This window comes from Procambarus clarkii, chromosome 26 (genome assembly GCF_040958095.1).
Source record: "Procambarus clarkii isolate CNS0578487 chromosome 26, FALCON_Pclarkii_2.0, whole genome shotgun sequence".
Lineage (NCBI taxonomy): Eukaryota > Metazoa > Arthropoda > Malacostraca > Decapoda > Cambaridae > Procambarus > Procambarus clarkii.
Genome location: NC_091175.1, coordinates 17,036,119 through 17,053,531, shown reverse-complemented (window position 1 = coordinate 17,053,531; position 17,413 = coordinate 17,036,119). Strand labels below are relative to the sequence as shown.

General features: G+C 44.0%; 1 protein-coding gene across 1 annotated transcript; it reads right to left on the bottom strand.

The window, feature by feature from the left end:
• Positions 1 to 6,140: 6,140 nt before the first annotated feature.
• Positions 6,141 to 10,006, bottom strand: LOC138368798 (uncharacterized). Its single transcript, XM_069331496.1, has 2 exons — positions 9,951 to 10,006; positions 6,141 to 6,489 (listed from the first exon to the last, which is right to left on the bottom strand). The coding sequence occupies exons 1-2, from the start codon at positions 10,004 to 10,006 to the stop codon at positions 6,141 to 6,143; spliced, it is 405 nt and encodes a 134-aa protein (XP_069187597.1).
• Between the last annotated feature and the right edge of the window lie 7,407 nt (positions 10,007 to 17,413).

Genomic DNA, 17,413 nt, shown 5'->3' with positions numbered 1-17,413 from the left:
ATTCTCAATGGGTTTAATTACATGATACTGTATATACACACAGAAATCGCAATAGCGTGATATATCATGTGAATAAATCCACAAGGGCAGTGATTAGGGTTCGAATCTTCGCACGGGATCGGCGCAGCTGGGACCATTCCGTGCGTAGGTTCGAACCCTCATCACGGCCCTTGAGGATTTGTTCATGATAGTGTACATTGGAGAACACTAAACCAGCTCCATCAGTTACTCATCCTGCGAATTAATATACGCGAGAGAGAGAACAAGTTGAATGCACATTGAAGGGTAGTGATGGAACCTCTCTCTCTCTATTCACAGCTTTAAATATGGATGAGATAGGGTTTCAGAGGCGAGACCCAAGAGTTGGGGCTCATCCCCTGTACATACAGGTCATGAGGAAGCAGGAACTCCTCTATCATCTTTCTATTTTACGAGGCTATTCATGCCCGTGCCATCCCTTTGGGTGGCTCAATCTTGATCAATCAATCTTTCTATTATGCAGGAAGAGCCGTTCCTACCATTCTGAGGTATATAACTTAAGTTTAGAGGTTAGTTAATGTTAATCTTCTTGTTTGAGAAGCTGTTCACTTGTGTCAGTTTAAGCAAGTCCCAGCTGCGTCTGGGTACAAGTGACTGGATGAATAACCCAGCGGGTTTTCTTACTATTGGGGAGTGTTGTACATGCTGCTATGGCGGTGTGTCCACTCACAGGATGAGTGGCGCTGCCCAATACTGTCACTATGGCGGTGTGTTCACTCACAGGATGAGTGGCGCTGCCCAATACTGTCACTATGGCGGTGTGTCCACTCAGTGGATGAGTGGCGCTGCCCAATACTGTCACTATGGCGGTGTGTCCACTCACAGGATGAGTGGCGCTGCCCAATACTGTCACTATGGCGGTGTGTCCACTCACAGGATGAGTAGGCGCTGCCCAATACTGTCACTATGGCGGTGTGTCCACTCACAGGATGAGTGGCGCTGCCCAATACTGTCACTATGGCGGTGTGTTCACTCACAGGATGAGTGGCGCTGCCCAATACTGTCACTATGGCGGTGTGTTCACTCGCAGGATGAGTGACGCTGCCCAATACTGTCACTATGGTGGTGGTGTGTCCACTCACAGGATGAGTGGCGCTGCCCAATACTGTCACTATGGCGGTGTGTCCACTCAGTGGATGAGTGGCGCTGCCCAATACTGTCACTATGGCGGTGTGTCCACTCACAGGATGAGTGGCGCTGCCCAATACTGTCACTATGGCGGTGTGTCCACTCACAGGATGAGTGACGCTGCCCAATACTGTCACTACGGCGGTGTGTTCACTCACAGGATGAGTGACGCTGCCCAATACTGTCACTATGGCGGTGTGTCCACTCACAGGATGAGTGGCGCTGCCCAATACTGTCACTATGGCGGTGTGTCCACTCACAGGATGAGTGACGCTGTCTAATACTGTCACTATATCAGTGTGTCCACTCACAGGATGAGTGACGCTGCCCAATACTGTCACTATGGCGGTGTGTCCACTCACAGGATGAGTGGCGCTGCCCAATACTGTCACTATGGCAGTGTGTCCACTCACAGGATGAGTGGCGCTGCCCAATACTGTCACTATGGCAGTGTGTTCACTCACAGGATGAGTGGCGCTGCCCAATACTGTCACTATGGCGGTGTGTTCACTCACAGGATGAGTGACGCTGCCCAATACTGTCACTATGGCGGTGTGTTCACTCACAGGGTGAGTGGCGCTGCCCAATACTGTCACTATGGCGGTGTGTCCACTCACAGGATGAGTGACGCTGCCCAATAAACTCGCCCCTCGGGACAAAATTAGAACAAAATAATACTTTTATAGTTTGTGAAGCCTGTTTTAATATCTTCTCACTTAATTGTTAAAAACTTGAGTTAAAAACTTAACCAGAGGTTGACATCATCTTTTCTTGAAGAGAATTAAATAAACAAGTTTAATAAATAGATGAACACGTTTATTAATTAAATAAACAAGGTAGTGTCAGTGATAATAAAGGTAATTAATAATACTGATAACTTGAGGCAATGTGCCACCCAGTTTATATTATAAATAATTATTGGACAGCGAAGCTCTTATTACATAAACAACATAGTTGACAAGATATATATATATATATATATATATATATATATATATATATATATATATATATATATATATATATATATATATATATATATATATATATATAATCAAAAAGAAAACTTTTTGAAACATTTTGAGTCATGTTATCTTGAGATGATTTCGGGGCTTAGCGTCCCCGCGGCCCGGTCTTCGACCAGGCCTCCTTTTTTGTTACACACCCCCAGGAAGCAGCCCGTAGATGCTGTCTAACTCCCAGGTAACGCTTTACTGCTAGGTGAACAGGGGCATCGGGGTGAAAGAAACTATAGCCATTTATTTCCACCTTCACCGGGGATCGAACCCGGAACTTTACGACTTCGAATCCCGAGCGCTGTCTTCTCAGCCGTCAGGCTCCGTTCGAGTTGAATTGAACACAGAAAGGTTAGATAATTATGAGGAGAATACAGAGAGATATGAGGACAAGGAACTAGGACACGACGACGGAGGAAAGGAAAGGTGACAAACCACTTGGAGAGTCGGGGATCGAGCGCCGATCTGCAAGAAACACGCTCGTCACTGTACCAACCAGTCCAAAGTAGTTGAAATGAATATATATAGAGAGAAACTATTGAATTAAATTGTTATTACATACATATTTTTGTAGATTTTTTTTATATTTGGACTTTTTTGAGAGTCCATGGACTGACACACGCGTCACGCACGCACCTGGACGTGTGACGCGCCTGGAGTCCGTGTTGTCACGCCGGAGGTGTCACTAGTCAGTCACTGGATATAAATCTTTTGGCTTGACATATACGTGGCAGCTTGTGGTCTGTTTCTCATATGTAGTGTGTGTGTGTGTGTGTGGGGGGGGGGGGGAGTGAGTGTGTGTGGGGGGGGGTGTGAGTGTGTGTGTGTGTGTGTGTGTGTGGGTGTGTGTGTGGGTGTGTGTGTGTGTGTGTGGGTGTGTGTGTGTGTGTGTGTGTGTGTGTGTGTGTGTGTGTGTGTACCTATTTGTGCTTGCGGGGGTTGAGCTCTGGCTCTTTGGTCCCGCCTCTCAACTGTCAATCAACTGATGTACAGGTTCCTGAGCCTACTGGGCTCTATCATATCTACATTTGAAACTGTGTATGGAGTCAGCCTCCACCACATCACTTCCTAATGCATTCCATTTACTAACTACTCTGACACTGAAAAAGTTCTTTCTAACGTCTCTGTGGCTCATGTGGGTACTCAGTTTCCACCTGTGTCCCCTTGTTCGCGTACCACCAGTGTTGAATAGTTTATCCTTGTCTACCCGGTCGATTCCCCTGAGGATTTTGTAGGTAATGATCATGTCTTCCCTTACTCCTCTGTCTTATAGGGTCGTTAGGTGCATTGTGTGTGTGTGTGTGCTTGTGTTGACTGTATTGAAAAACACAAATAATACAACTTCAGCGCTAGCACAAACTAGAAATACATAATCTAGAGACATAGGAAAATCTAAAAAGCTTATTGACCTACGCGAGGCAGCTCCTATTGACCTACGCGAGGCAGCTCCTATTGACCTACGCGAGGTAGCTCCTATTGACCCACGTGAGCAGCTCCTATTGACCTATGCGAGGCAGCTCCTATTGACCCACGCGAGGCAGCTCCTATTGACCCACGCGAGGCAGCTCCTATTGACCTACGCGAGGCAGCTCCTATTGACCTACGCGAGGCAGCTCCTATTGACCTACGTGAGGCAGCTCCTATTGACCTACGTGAGGCAGCTCCTATTGACCTACGCGAGGCAGCTCCTATTGACCCACGCGAGGCAGCTCCTATTGACCCACGCGAGGCAGCTCCTATTGACCTACGCGAGGCAGCTCCTACTGACCTACGCGAGGCAGCTCCTATTGACCTACGTGAGGCAGCTCCTATTGACCTACGTGAGGCAGCTCCTATTGACCTACGCGAGGCAGCTCCTATTGACCTACGCGAGGCAGCTCCTATTGACCTACGTGAGGCAGCTCCTATTGACCTACGCGAGGCAGCTCCTATTGACCTACGCGAGGCAGCTCCTATTGACCCACGCGAGGCAGCTCCAATTGACCTACGCGAGGCAGCTCCTATTGACCTATTCGAGGCGGCTCCTATTGACCTATACGAGGCAGCTCCTATTGACCTATACGAGGCAGCTCCTATTGACCCACGCGAGGCAGCTCCTATTGACCTACGCGAGGCAGCTCCTATTGACCCACGCGAGGCAGCTCCTATTGACCCACGTGAGGCAGCTCCTATTGACCTATACGAGGCAGCTCCTATTGACCTATACGAGGCAGCTCCTATTGACCCACGTGAGGCAGCTCCTATTGACCTATACGAGGCAGCTCCTATTGACCTACGCGAGGCAGCTCCTATTGACCCACGCGCGGCGGCTCCTATTAAGAACATAAGAACAAAGGTAACTGCAGAAGGCCTATTGGCCCATACGAGGCAGCTCCTATTCTATTACCACCCAATCCCACTCATATACTTGTCCAACCCGTGCTTGAAACAATCGAGGGACCCCACCTCCACAATGTTACGCGGCAATTGGTTCCACAAATCAACAACCCTGTTACTGAACCAGTATTTACCCAAGTCTTTCCTAAATCTAAACTTATCCAATTTATATCCATTGTTTCGTGTTCTGTCCTGTGTTGATACTTTTAATACCCTATTAATATCCCCCCGGTTATGTCCATTCATCCACTTGTAAACCTCTATCATGTCACCCCTAACTCTTCGCCTTTCCAGTGAATGCAACTTAAGCTTTGTTAATCTTTCTTCATATGAAAGATTTCTAATTTGGGGAATTAACTTAGTCATCCTACGCTGGACACGTTCAAGTGAATTTATATCCATTCTATAATATGGCGACCAAAACTGAACTGCATAATCTAAATGGGGCCTAACTAGAGCAAGATATAGCTTGAGAACCACACCAGGTGTCTTGTTACTAACGCTGCGATTAATAAATCCAAGTGTCCGATTTGCCTTATTACGAACATTTATGCATTGATCCTTTTGTTTTAAATTCTTACTAATCATAACTCCCAGATCCCTTTCGCAATCCGACTTCGCAATCACAACACCATCTAGCTCGTATCTTGTAACTCTATCATCATTACCTAACCTCAGAACTTTACATTTATCAGCATTAAACTGCATCTGCCAATCCTTTGACCATTTCAAAACCCTATCTAGATCAACTTGAAGTGATAGTGAGTCCTCCTCCGAATTAATTTCCCTACCGATTTTCGTATCATCGGCAAATTTGCAAATGTTGCTACTCAAACCTGAATCTAAATCATTTATATATATTATAAACAACAGAGGTCCCAGGACAGAGCCTTGAGGCACTCCACTTACAACATTTTCCCACTCTGACTTGATTCCATTTATACTAACTCTCTGTTTCCTTTGGTATAGCCATGCCCTAATCCAGCTTAATATAGCACCCCCAATACCATGAGACTCTATTTTTTTATTTTTTATTGACCCACGCGAGGCAGCTCCTATTGACCTACGCGAGGCAGCTCCTATTGACCTATACGAGGCAGCTCCTATTTTTAGTACATTTTAATTTTGACGTTGGTTTTTTTATGTCATAATATGATATATTATATGAGAGGTTGGAAATAGGTCTTTTGAATCCGCAAATATTTTCCCAATTTTTTGTAATAGTCTCGGATCTTGCAGACACAAATAGGTGAGTACACACATATAAACCTGTCCTCCCACTTAATGCGTCGCATTTTATCCACCAGTACGTTAAAATTGCGACTTATTAGTGCAAATTAAAGCGTCGCAATATTGACGGTTTACCTGCACCGGATTCGATGGGTTAAGAAGGTTGTTTGGGTTAGCACGTTTCTGGTTAGGTAAAATAGTTTTTTTTTTTTGACGGAGTGGCGAATCGAGAAGTCGGGTAAGAGTTTACCGTTAGTATACAGCTCATATCCCACGCATTCTACGCGGTTTACTTCTGTAGGCTGCAGAGATTTTGTTAGGTAAAAGTTTTCATTTCTTTCAATTGGTGTTTCATAATCTCTTTTTGCTGCTTTCAATTGGTGTCTTATACTCTCTTTTGCTGCTTTCAATTGGTGGTTCATACTCTCTTTTGCTGCATTCAATTGGTGTCTTATACTCTCTTTTGCTGCTTTCAATTGGTGTCTTATACTCTCTTTTGCTGCTTTCAATTGGTGGTTCATACTCTCTTTTGCTGCTTTCAATTGGTGTCTTATACTCTCTTTTGCTGCTTTCAATTGATGGTTCATACTCTCTTTTGCTGCATTCAATTGGTGTCTTATACTCTCTTTTGCTGCTTTCAATTGGTGTCTTATACTCTCTTTTGCTGCTTTCAATTGGTGGTTCATACTCTCTTTTGCTGCTTTCAATTGATGTTTCATAATCTCTTTAACTGCTTTCAATACCAGATTAAATCTCGTTTGATTTGTTTACCTTTTCATATATCACAACCACAACACAATAACCCAGAGTGAATATATTCCACTTGTTATAACATAGAATAATGGTATAACTTGATATAAAATACATTATAAGTTGGACTGGTCTAGAAGATTACAGGAATAACACTGGATAACATTATATAGTTCTCTATAACATGCAGTATCTTATGGAGCTTTTTATAGCATAGAACAACATCGTATAACATTTCATAACATAGAATAACACAGTATAAATTAATGTAATACAGAATAACATAGAATAATGTTCAATAATATAAAAATGTTGGATAATTTAGTATAAGAATAATGTTCTATAATATAAAAAAGTTGTATAATTTCGTATAACGTTGTTTATATCTTTAGCTATAAAATATATCTCCTTATCATACATACATTATTAATGTGTTAATTAATAGACTTTGCTGATCAAAGATCACTGTAAAAGGACTCACGAGAGTATATTTGCCCAGAGTATGTTTTTCGTATATTCCTGAATCCTGGAAGTGAAGTTTACTCGAACTCTTGAGAATGTGTCGAACTTAAGGGGGTACTCGTGTGAAAATTGTCAAGAGTTTTTATTTGTAATTCAAAAAAAATGCTTCACCTGTGAAAACAGTGAATTTGGTAAAGGTCAAGTTTTATAGGTGTGGAGATGAGGTGGTGGTAGTGGTGGTAGTGGTGGTAGTGGTGGTAGTGGTGGTAGTGGGGATGGTGGTGGTAGTGGTGGTAGTGGTGGTAGTGGTGGTAGTGGGGATGGTGGTTGTGGTATAGTATAGTATAGTATATATATATATATATATATATATATATATATATATATATATATATATATATATATATATATATATATATATTTCTACCACACACGTTTCCATTTATATATACAATGCTCCCCATCATATCTACATTTACTTCTGTTCACCCATGAGCAAAGATAGTTATCTTTTAGACAACATATGTTGGTTATTAAAGTCATTTCATAACCTCAAGTTATAATTACATCTAAAATGTTACATAACCGTTGTGTTACAGTCTACATCTTGGCTACAGGTCCAATTACAGCATTTAAGTGTTCCTGTATTCAGATAATTCCAAGAGTCCAGCAAATTTCAACGTATATTATGGCAATTAACCAGTTATAACAAATCTTCATTCTAGTTGTTTCTAGATTAGAATCACTTTATTCTAGATTAGAAGTTGGTGATTTTAACAGCTTTGGTATTTAACAATCCTTCTTTTCTGTTAAATTAACATATACGGTTATCAGCGGGATATGAAGTTACTTCATTCATCCGTTATTCATGTTTTTTGTTTCTGGAGAAGGGGGGGGGGGAGGTGAAGAGTGGGAAGAGAGCGTTTTGCTTCTCGAACCTGCTCTTGTCTGTCTAGATAGTATGCGTATCAGAGCCAGTAGTAATAGTTTAATTGTTCCAAACCTTTTCCTGCAATATAAATTATAAACCCGATGTTTTCTGCTTTGAAATGAGTTCATAGGTGTTTAATCTCTCTCTCTCTCTCTCTCTCTCTCTCTCTCTCTCTCTCTCTCTCTCTCTCTCTCTCTCTCTCTCTCTCTCTCTCTCTCTCTCTCTCTCTCTATCTCTCTCTCTCTCTCTCTCTCTCTCTCTCTCTCTCTCTCTCTCTCTCTCTCTCTCTCTCTCTCTCTCTCTCTCTCTCTCTCTCTCTCTCTCTCTCTCTCTCTCTCTCTCTCTCTCTCTCTCTCTCTCTCTCTCTCTCTCTCTCTCTCTCTCTCTCTCTCTCTCTCTCTCTCTCTCTCTCTCTCTCTCTCTCTCTCTCTCTCTCTCTCTCTCTCTCTCTCTCTCTCTCTCTCTCTCTCTCTCTCTCTCTCCTCTCTCTCTCTCTCTCTCTCTCTCTCTCTCTCTCTCTCTCTCTCTCTCTCTCTCTCTCTCTCTCTCTCTCTCTCTCTCTCTCTCTCTCTCTCTCTCTCTCTCTCTCTCTCTCTCTCTCTCTCTCTCTCTCTCTCTCTCTCTCTCTCTCTCTCTCTCTCTCTCTCTCTCTCTCTCTCTCTCTCTCTCTCTCTCTCTCTCTCTCTCTCTCTCTCTCTCTCTCTCTCTCTCTCTCTCTCACACACACACAAACACACAAACACACACGTCTCTTAGTTTACACACACCGCAGGAGCTTCGTTTATTTTCACAGCTTTTCCGATACTACACACGAATCACTCAGGGCGAGCAGCCAGGTGCTGACGGACTCCACCCATCCCCACCTGTTCCACCCCCACACACCCCCCCCTACCTGTGCCCCTCTTCCCACTGCAACACCTTCCCTCCCACCTCTCTTACCCCTCCCAGTACGTCCTAAGGTCTCTCCCCCCAGCGTCATGTTGTTGTTGTTAAAGATTCGCTACCTGGAACAAAGTTCCAAGTAGCACAGGCTATGGTGAGCCCGCAGGATGTTCCCCAGCGTCAAGAAAACGGCCAATTTAAAGTGGTCTTCCCTAACCTGCCACCAGAGGACCCAAAACGGAAAACGGGACGGTATGTCACTTTCGCCAGCCGCTTTCATGTTCTAGTACGACGATTTTTGGCCGTAGGTAACGCATACGGGCGGAAAGTGACATTCTTTGTAGGAGAACAGGTTGTTTCTCTCCCCCCCCCCCTAGTAGTTCATAGTTTGAACTACCTGATAAGGTGAACATACCTGATCAACCAGGCTGTGATTCATACTGTCAGGGCTGCGAGCAGCCGCGTCCAACAGCCTGGTTGACCAGTCCAGCAACGAGGAGGCCTGGTCGACGACCGGGCCGCGGGGTCGCTGAGCCCCGAAATCACCTCAAGGTAACCTCAAGGTAACCTCATTCCTTTGAGTGTATTTATACCTCAATAAAGTTATTTGAATTTAAATTAAACGATGAACACAGGATGGAAATACCGTTAAAGTTATCTCTTTAAATGCTTCGTATCACTCATGAGTGCTTTATACTCACCGTCTTGAGTACCACCTCAAGTGGGTTATCTTGAGATGATTTCGGGGCTTAGCGTCCCCGCGGCCCGGTCCTCGACCAGGCCTCCTTTTTTGTTACACATACCCAGGAAGCAGCAGCCCGTAGCAGCTGTCTAACTCCCAGGTACCTTTTTACTACTAGGTGAACTGGGGCATCTGGGTGAAAGCAATTCTGTCCATTTGTTTCCCCCTCCACCGGGGATCGAACCGGGAACCTCAGGACTACGAATCCGAAGCGCTGACCACTCAGCTGTCAGGCCCCCCTAACCTTACATAATCCTACATAACCTAACCCAGCCCAACCTAACCTAACCTAACCTAACCTAACCTAGCCTAACCTAACCTAACCTAGCCTAACCTAACCTAACCTAACCTAACCTAGCCTAACCTAACCTAACCTAACCCAGCCCAACCTAACCCAACCAAGAGATTATTTTTCTTTTTTATAGTCAGCATGGACAAGGTTTCTGACATAGCTATAACGTCAAAATGTTTATTCGAACCAGGTCTTAACGACCCTATTGGCTCGAAACCCTCAACCAGGTAATCCTTCCCAGGCTTCCTGCAGAGCCTTTAACAAGCAGAAGAAAGACTATTGGACCAGTCTTGAAAGGACCAGGCAGCACACAAGCCTTAATGTGCCTCACTAGCGAAACCTGTACATCTTTCTTCGATCACAGTGACATTTAATAAGCTGTTTTATGAGCTTTATAATGTCACAATAACAATCCAAGGTTATTATTGTTATAACCAAGTCGTAGTGCTTCGGGATGGGTATGGGGTGCATAATAAAGAAAGAAATTGAATTCGGAGCTCCTAAGCTGTTTAATATATGCGAAGAAAGCCGCCTTGATTCAGGAAAGATCTATAGGTTTCGCAAATGGGTAAAGAAAATCCTGGGTATTGTTACGCACCAGATACAGGAAGGGAAGTTTCCTGAGGGGCCAGATTCACGAAGTAGTTACGCAAGCACTGACGAACCTGGGGCCAGATTCACGAAGCAGTTACGCAAGTACTTACGAACCTGGGGCCAGATTCACGAAGCAGTTACGCAAGTACTTACGAACCTGGGGACCAGATTCAAGAAGCAGTTACGCAAACACTGACGAACCTGGGGCCAGATTCACGAAGCAGCTACGCAAGTACTTACGAACCTGGGGCCAGATTCACGAAGCAGTTACGCAAGCACTTACGAACCTGTACATCTTTTCTCAATCTTTGGCGGCTTTGTTTACAATTATTAAACAGTTAATGAGCTCCGAAGCACCAGGAGGCTGTTTATAACAATAACAACAGTTGATTGGCAAGTTTTCATGCTTGTAAACTGTTTAATAAATGTAACCAAAGCCGGTCAAAGATTGAGGAAAGATGTACACTTTCGTAAGTATATGCGTAACTGCTTCGTGAATCTGGCCCCAGGTTCGTAAGTACTTGCGTAATTGCTTCGTGAATCTGGCCCCAGGTTCGTAAGTACTTGCGTAACTGCTTCGTGAATCTGGCCCCAGGTTCGTAAGTACTTGCGTAACTGCATCGTGAATCTGGCCCCAGGTTCGTAAGTACTTGCGTAATTGCTTCGTGAATCTGGCCCCAGGTTCGTAAGTACTTGCGTAACTGCTTCGTGAATCTGGCCCCAGGTTCGTAAGTACTTGCGTAACTGCATCGTGAATCTGGCCCCAGGTTCGTAAGTACTTGCGTAACTGCTTCGTGAATCTGGCCCCAGGTTCGTAAGTGCTTGCGTAACTACTTCGTGAATCTGACCCCAGGATCGTCAGTGCTTGCGTAACTGCTTCGTGAATCTGACCCCAGGATCGTCAGTGCTTGCGTAACTGCTTCGTGAATCTGGCCCCAGGTTCGTAAGTGCTTGCGTAACTGCTTCGTGAATCTGACCCCAGGATCGTCAGTGCTTGCGTAACTGCTTCGTGAATCTGGCCGCTGATGAGTAACTGCTGCGATCTTCTGGTTGGCTTCGTGGATACAGTTACAGGTTCCGGAGAAGTATGGCGTAAGTGGATATATTTACTGTAGGTTCTGTAAACTTTGCTGTAGATTTAGTTATCTCTTAAGGTCTAACTACCGAACAAGGGCTCTCAAGATCACTACAATAACCTACTGACTAATCAACAAGTTTACTGCAGCCCTTGAGGTTATCTTGAGATGATTTCGGGGGCTTAGTGTCCCCGCGGCCCGGATCCTCGACCAGGCCTCCACCCATAGGAAGCAGCCCGTGACAGCTGACTAACTCCCAGGTACCTATTTACTGCTAGGTAACAGGGGCATCATCAGGGTGAAAAGAAACTTTGCCCAATTGTCTTTCACCGGCGTCCGGGATCGAACCCGGGACCACAGGATCACGCGTCCAGTGTTCTGTCCGCTTAGCCACCGGCTCCCTACCCTGAATTTAGTCCAGGACTAAACTCTCGGGGTATGTAGACCAAGAAATGGGGTATACTTCTGGGTGTGTATTTATACCCCTGATAATACGTTGAGTATACCTCTCATTGTATAGATCCACTCTATAGGGGTTAAGGGGGCAGGTGCGCGCGCATACCTCAGCCTATTCTCTTATACCTGGCTATAGTGACATATATATGTGTGAGGCTTCTGGCTGACAGGTGTGAATGCTTTCAGTCCAAGTGATTGTGATGTTAGTCTTCGACCAGGGGCCTGACAGCTGAGTAGACAGCGCTCGGGATTCGTAGTCCTGAGGTTCCGGGTTCGATCCCCCTTGTGATTTGGTTGTAAACGACAATTGTCAGTCGTTGTGAAAGTAAGTAAATTGTGAAAACACGCGGGTGTGTGTGTGTAAATGATGTGTGTGTGTGTGTGTGTGTGTGTGTGTGTGTGTGTGTGGTGTAAACAGAGAGGACGAACGCTCCCGATGAGTCGTTGTTTGGTGGAGACTGATTAGTGCAGTTTGATGATTTGTTGTGTGGTGATTCCGCAGGCGTCACACACACACACACACACACACACACACACACACACACACACACACACACACACACAGACACACACACACACACACACACACACACACACACACACAGACACACACACACAGACACACACACACACACACACACACACACACACACACACACACACACACACACACACACAGACACACACACACAGACACACACACACACACACACACACACACACACACACACACACACACACACACACACACACACACACACACACACACACACACACACATACGCACACACACACACACACACACACACACACACACACACACACACACACACACACAAGAGACTAAATAAAGGTTAAAAAGCCATCAGCCATTGATAACAGCGCTTCTCGTTTTCTTTGAATTCTTGCAGTTTAGTTCCATTTCCCAGTCGTTCCCTGCACAGGGTATAAACATCGAGTACTTATCTATCAGTTGACCAGACCACACACTAGGAATTGAAGGGACGATGACGTTTCGGTCCGTCCTGGACCATTCTCAAGTCGATTAATGGTCCAGGACGGACCGAAACGTCGTCGTACCTTCAATTTCTAGTGTGTGGTCTGGTCAACATACTTCAGCCACGTTACTGTGACTCATCGCCTGCATATCTATCAGTGTCTACGGTGGTAGTGAGGTCTAGCTCCAGGGCCCCGCCTCCTAGTTGGGTATCTGTTGCGATATAATTCAACTATTCTGACGCTTGATTTCCATGTCGATTCAGTTCTTAAAGTTCTGGATGGAGGTGGCTTTAACAACTTGTTCTTCCTGTGTGGTAGAAGTAATTCATTATTGGGTTATAGGTCACTCTGGTTTGTGAGAAAGTGAGAGGAGAAAGTGAGAGAGGAGAGAGAGAGAGAGAGAGAGAGAGAGAGTGAGAGAGAGAGAGAGAGAGAGAGAGAGAGAGAGAGAGAGAGAGTGAGAGAGAGAGAGAGAGTGAGAGAGTGAGAGAGAGAGAGAGAGAGAGAGAGAGAGAGAGAGAGAGAGAGAGAGAGTGAGAGAGTGAGAGAGAGAGAGAGAGAGAGAGAGAGAGAGAGAGAGAGAGAGAGAGAGTGAGAGAGAGAGAGAGAGAGAGAGATGAGAGAGTGAGAGTGAGAGTGAGAGAGAGAGAGAGAGAGAGAGAGAGAGAGAGAGAGAGAGAGAGAGAGAAGAGAGAGAAGAGAGAGAGAGAGAGAGAGAGAGAGAGAGAGAGAGAGAGAGAGAGAGAGAGCGTGTCTCTATGGTGCATGAGAGTGTGCCAATCTTCACACTACTTAACTAAACAAGCAGATGGTGGTTGGTCGGCGTGAATGAGGTGGTTAAGTAGGTGTTGCTGGAGACGATAAGAATTTACCTGTTGCTAACATACAACTGCGAACATCAGGAATAAATAAATAAATAAATAAATATATATATATATATATATATATATATATATATATATATATATATATATATATATATATATATATGTATGTATGTAGCAAGATGGCGCAGTCGTTTCTCTGTATATTTAGGGCGAGTCTTTCATTTCTTTTGATGAGTATATACTCAAAATATTTTAGTATATTCAAATATACTACATAAAACGTGGTCTTTTTTCTGGAGGGGGGAGCTTACATTTTAAAGTAACATCCATAGTAACTATACATATTCCGAAAATAATGTTAAATCACATAGCTTGAATAGATAACTAAATTTAAAAATAACTTTTAGTCCGACTAAAATAAAAGTGCCTAAGTTTCGGGCGCCTCCCGGACCCCTATTGACGTTACGGGCCAGCCTGTACCTTTATCAGGACTGAATAAGGTTCCAGGGTGGTTCTGGAACAGCATTTTCATTTCGTATATGTGGGTTGTGTTATATACCTATAAGCACAGACATTTCTGGATGAGAGGTCGCTGTTAAAGTGGACAGCAAGCAACCTCTTGGTGCTTCTCTGTGGTCAATGGTTCGAGCGGCTCACAATCTCCCCTATGCTTGTTCCCACAGTCACTAAGAGCTGTGAGACCCGTGAGTTTCATGGGGATTTCATCCTTATAGTAGTCTGTTGGCTCTGAAATCCTACTAGTGAGTAGGGGAAGGGAAATTAATCCTTCTCACAGATAAGGAAAGCAAAAGTAATCCTTCTCAGAGATAAGAAAAGTTAAGTAATCTTTCTCATAGATAAGGAACGCAAAGTAATCCTTCTCAGAGATAAGAAAAGCTAAGTAATCTTTCTCAGAGATAAGGAAAGCAAAAGTAATCCTTCTCAGAGATAAGAAAAGCTAAGTAATCTTTCTCATAGATAAGGAACGCAAAGTAATCCTTGTCACAGATAAGGAAACCACGTTAATCCATTTCATAGATAAGGAAGGCAAGTTAAACGTTAATGACAACGTATTACAAATATCTCTTTCGTTATTCAGAGTTTAGACTGAGAGGTTCCCATCCAATAGAGAGAAACCGCGAGTCACTTATCGTATTAGTCTTGGGAGTATGGCGATATTTGTTGGTGTAGTAGAGAATAGTGATGCGAGTAAGTGGCTGGAGGGTCTTCGCTCTTGAGTCACACTTATCCTGTGTTACATGCACTTAAGTGTCTTGATATTTAATTAATCAACCTATAAAGTAGGTCGTTTACGCTGGCCTGTGTGTGTGTGTGTGTGTGTGTGTGTGTGTGTGTGTGTGTGTGTGTGTGTGTGTGTGTGTGTGTGTGTGTGTCTGTGTGTGTGTGTGTGTGTGTGTGTGTGTGTGTGTGTGTGTGTGTGTGTGTGTGTGTGTGTGTGTGTTTGTGTGTGTGTATGCTCACCTAGTTGTGTTTGCGGGGGTTGAGTTCTGTCTCTTTGGTCCCGCCTCTCAACTGTTAATCAACCGGTATACAGGTTCCTGAGCCTGCTGGGCTCTATCATATCTGCCCTTGAAACTGTGTATGGAGTCAGCCTCCACCACATCACTGCCTAATGCATTCCATCTGTCAACTGTGTGTGTGTGTGTGTGTGTGTGCGCCAGAGAGCCCACCGATGTATTGAGAACATTTATTTACCCTGATGTAACGCCCCATTCACTCGGCCAGAGGCGCGTCAACACCCTGTTTGTTATTCTCGCGGGTTAATAACTGGCTGAGAACCCCACCTATAAACACCAGCATAGCAAACGTTGAGCATGTTCACCGACACACACGCACACACACACACACACACACACACACACGCACACACACACACACACACACACACACACACACACATTCACACACTCACACACAACAGAACAATGGGACATGGGTGGAAGCTGGAAACTCAGATGAGTCACAGAGATGTTAGAAAGTTTTCTTTTAGCGTGAGAGTCGTGGGGAAATGGAATGAACTAAATGAACACATTGTGGAAGTAAACACTATTCAGAACTTTGAAACCAGGTATGATATAGAAGAAGGACAGGAGTCGTTGCTTTAAATAACCGAAGCCTAGAAAGACGGGATCCAGGAGCCAATGCTCGATCCTGCAGGCAAAATAGGTGAATACACACACACACACACACACACAAACAGGTGTGGAAGCCAAATCCGCCAGTAGTTTCACAGCGTTATAAGACAAAGAGTACTGGGAAGACGGGACACCACGAGCGTAGCTGTAACTACACTTAGGTAATTACACTGAGGTAATTACACCCACACACACATACACTTTCACCTCACTTATATAGGCATTAGTACTTGATCACGTTAGATCACGTTAGGTTAGGGTTAGTTATGTTAGAATACATTACGTCAGTTTCCCTTAGGTTAGGTTAGATAAGATAATGCTAGGTTAGATTACGTTAAGTTAGGTTACGTTAGATTACATTACATTAGTTTCCCCTAAGTTAGGTTAGATAATATTACGTTAGCTTAGGTTTCGTTAGATTACATTATGTTAGTTTCCCTTAGGTTAGGTTAGATTAGATTCCGTTAGGTTAGGTTACGTTAAGTTCCCTTAGGTTAGGTTAAGTTAGGGTAGATAAGATTACGTTAGGTTAGATTAGGTTACGTTAAGTTCCCTTAGGTTAGGTTAGGTTTGGGTAGATAATTTTTTTTTAAATTTTGCCCCGAGGGGCGAGTTTATTGGGCAGGCCACTCATCTTGTGAGTGGACACACCGCCATAGCAGAATGTACAACACTCCCCAATAGGAAGAAAACCCGCTGGGTTGTTCATCCTGTCACTTGTACCCAGACACAGCTGGGACTTGCTTAACTGTCTCAAGTGAACAGCTCCTCAAACAAGATTAACATCTATCAACCCTTAAAAGCTTACGTTATCTTGCGGGTGCAAAATGGGGAAATCTTTTAAGAACAGTATCAATATTTGACAAATAGTGTTTTCCTAACTCAAACAATGTGGGGTTTATTATTCTACACATATTCCTAATATTCAGGTGTTCACATTCACGTAGATAGTGGTCAAGGCAGTGTCCATCACTCTCACCACAGATTCTGCAACTTCGCTGATCAACTGTTGTTTCCATTCCAAATCTCCATGGATATTTGTATCCAAGACGGATTCTCGCTATTACTGATTCTCTCCCTCGTCGTCCTCCTCTTCGGCCATAATGATTGGGATTGCCAGCTGCAACCATGTTGTACCATCGTACAGATTCACTGGTTTGTGCTTCTATCCTCCCCTTAGGTTAGGTTAGGTTAGGTAAGGGTAGATAAGATTACGTTAGGTTTGGTTACGTTAGGCTAGATTACGTTAGGTTAGGTTAGGTTAGATTATGTTAGGTTACATTACGTCAAGTTCCCTTAGGTTAGGTTAGGTTATGTTAGGGTAGATAAGATTACGTTAGGTTAGGTTTCGTTAGATTACATTATGTTAGTTTCCCTTAGGTTAGGTTAGATTACGTTAGGTTAGGTTACGTTACGTTAAGTTCCCTTAGGTTAGGTTAGGTTAGGTTAGCTTTAGA

What these genes read in the sequence shown, in the direction of transcription:
- LOC138368798 (XM_069331496.1), bottom strand. Translation starts at nt 10,006, where the DNA reads ATGTCAGAAACCTTGTCCATGCTGACTATAAAAAAGAAAAATAATCTC. An exon ending in AAAAATAATCTCTTGGTTGG is followed by an intron (nt 6,490 to 9,950) that starts GTTAGGTTGGGC and finishes ATCAATTGAAAG; the next exon opens with CAGCAAAAGAGAGTATGAAC.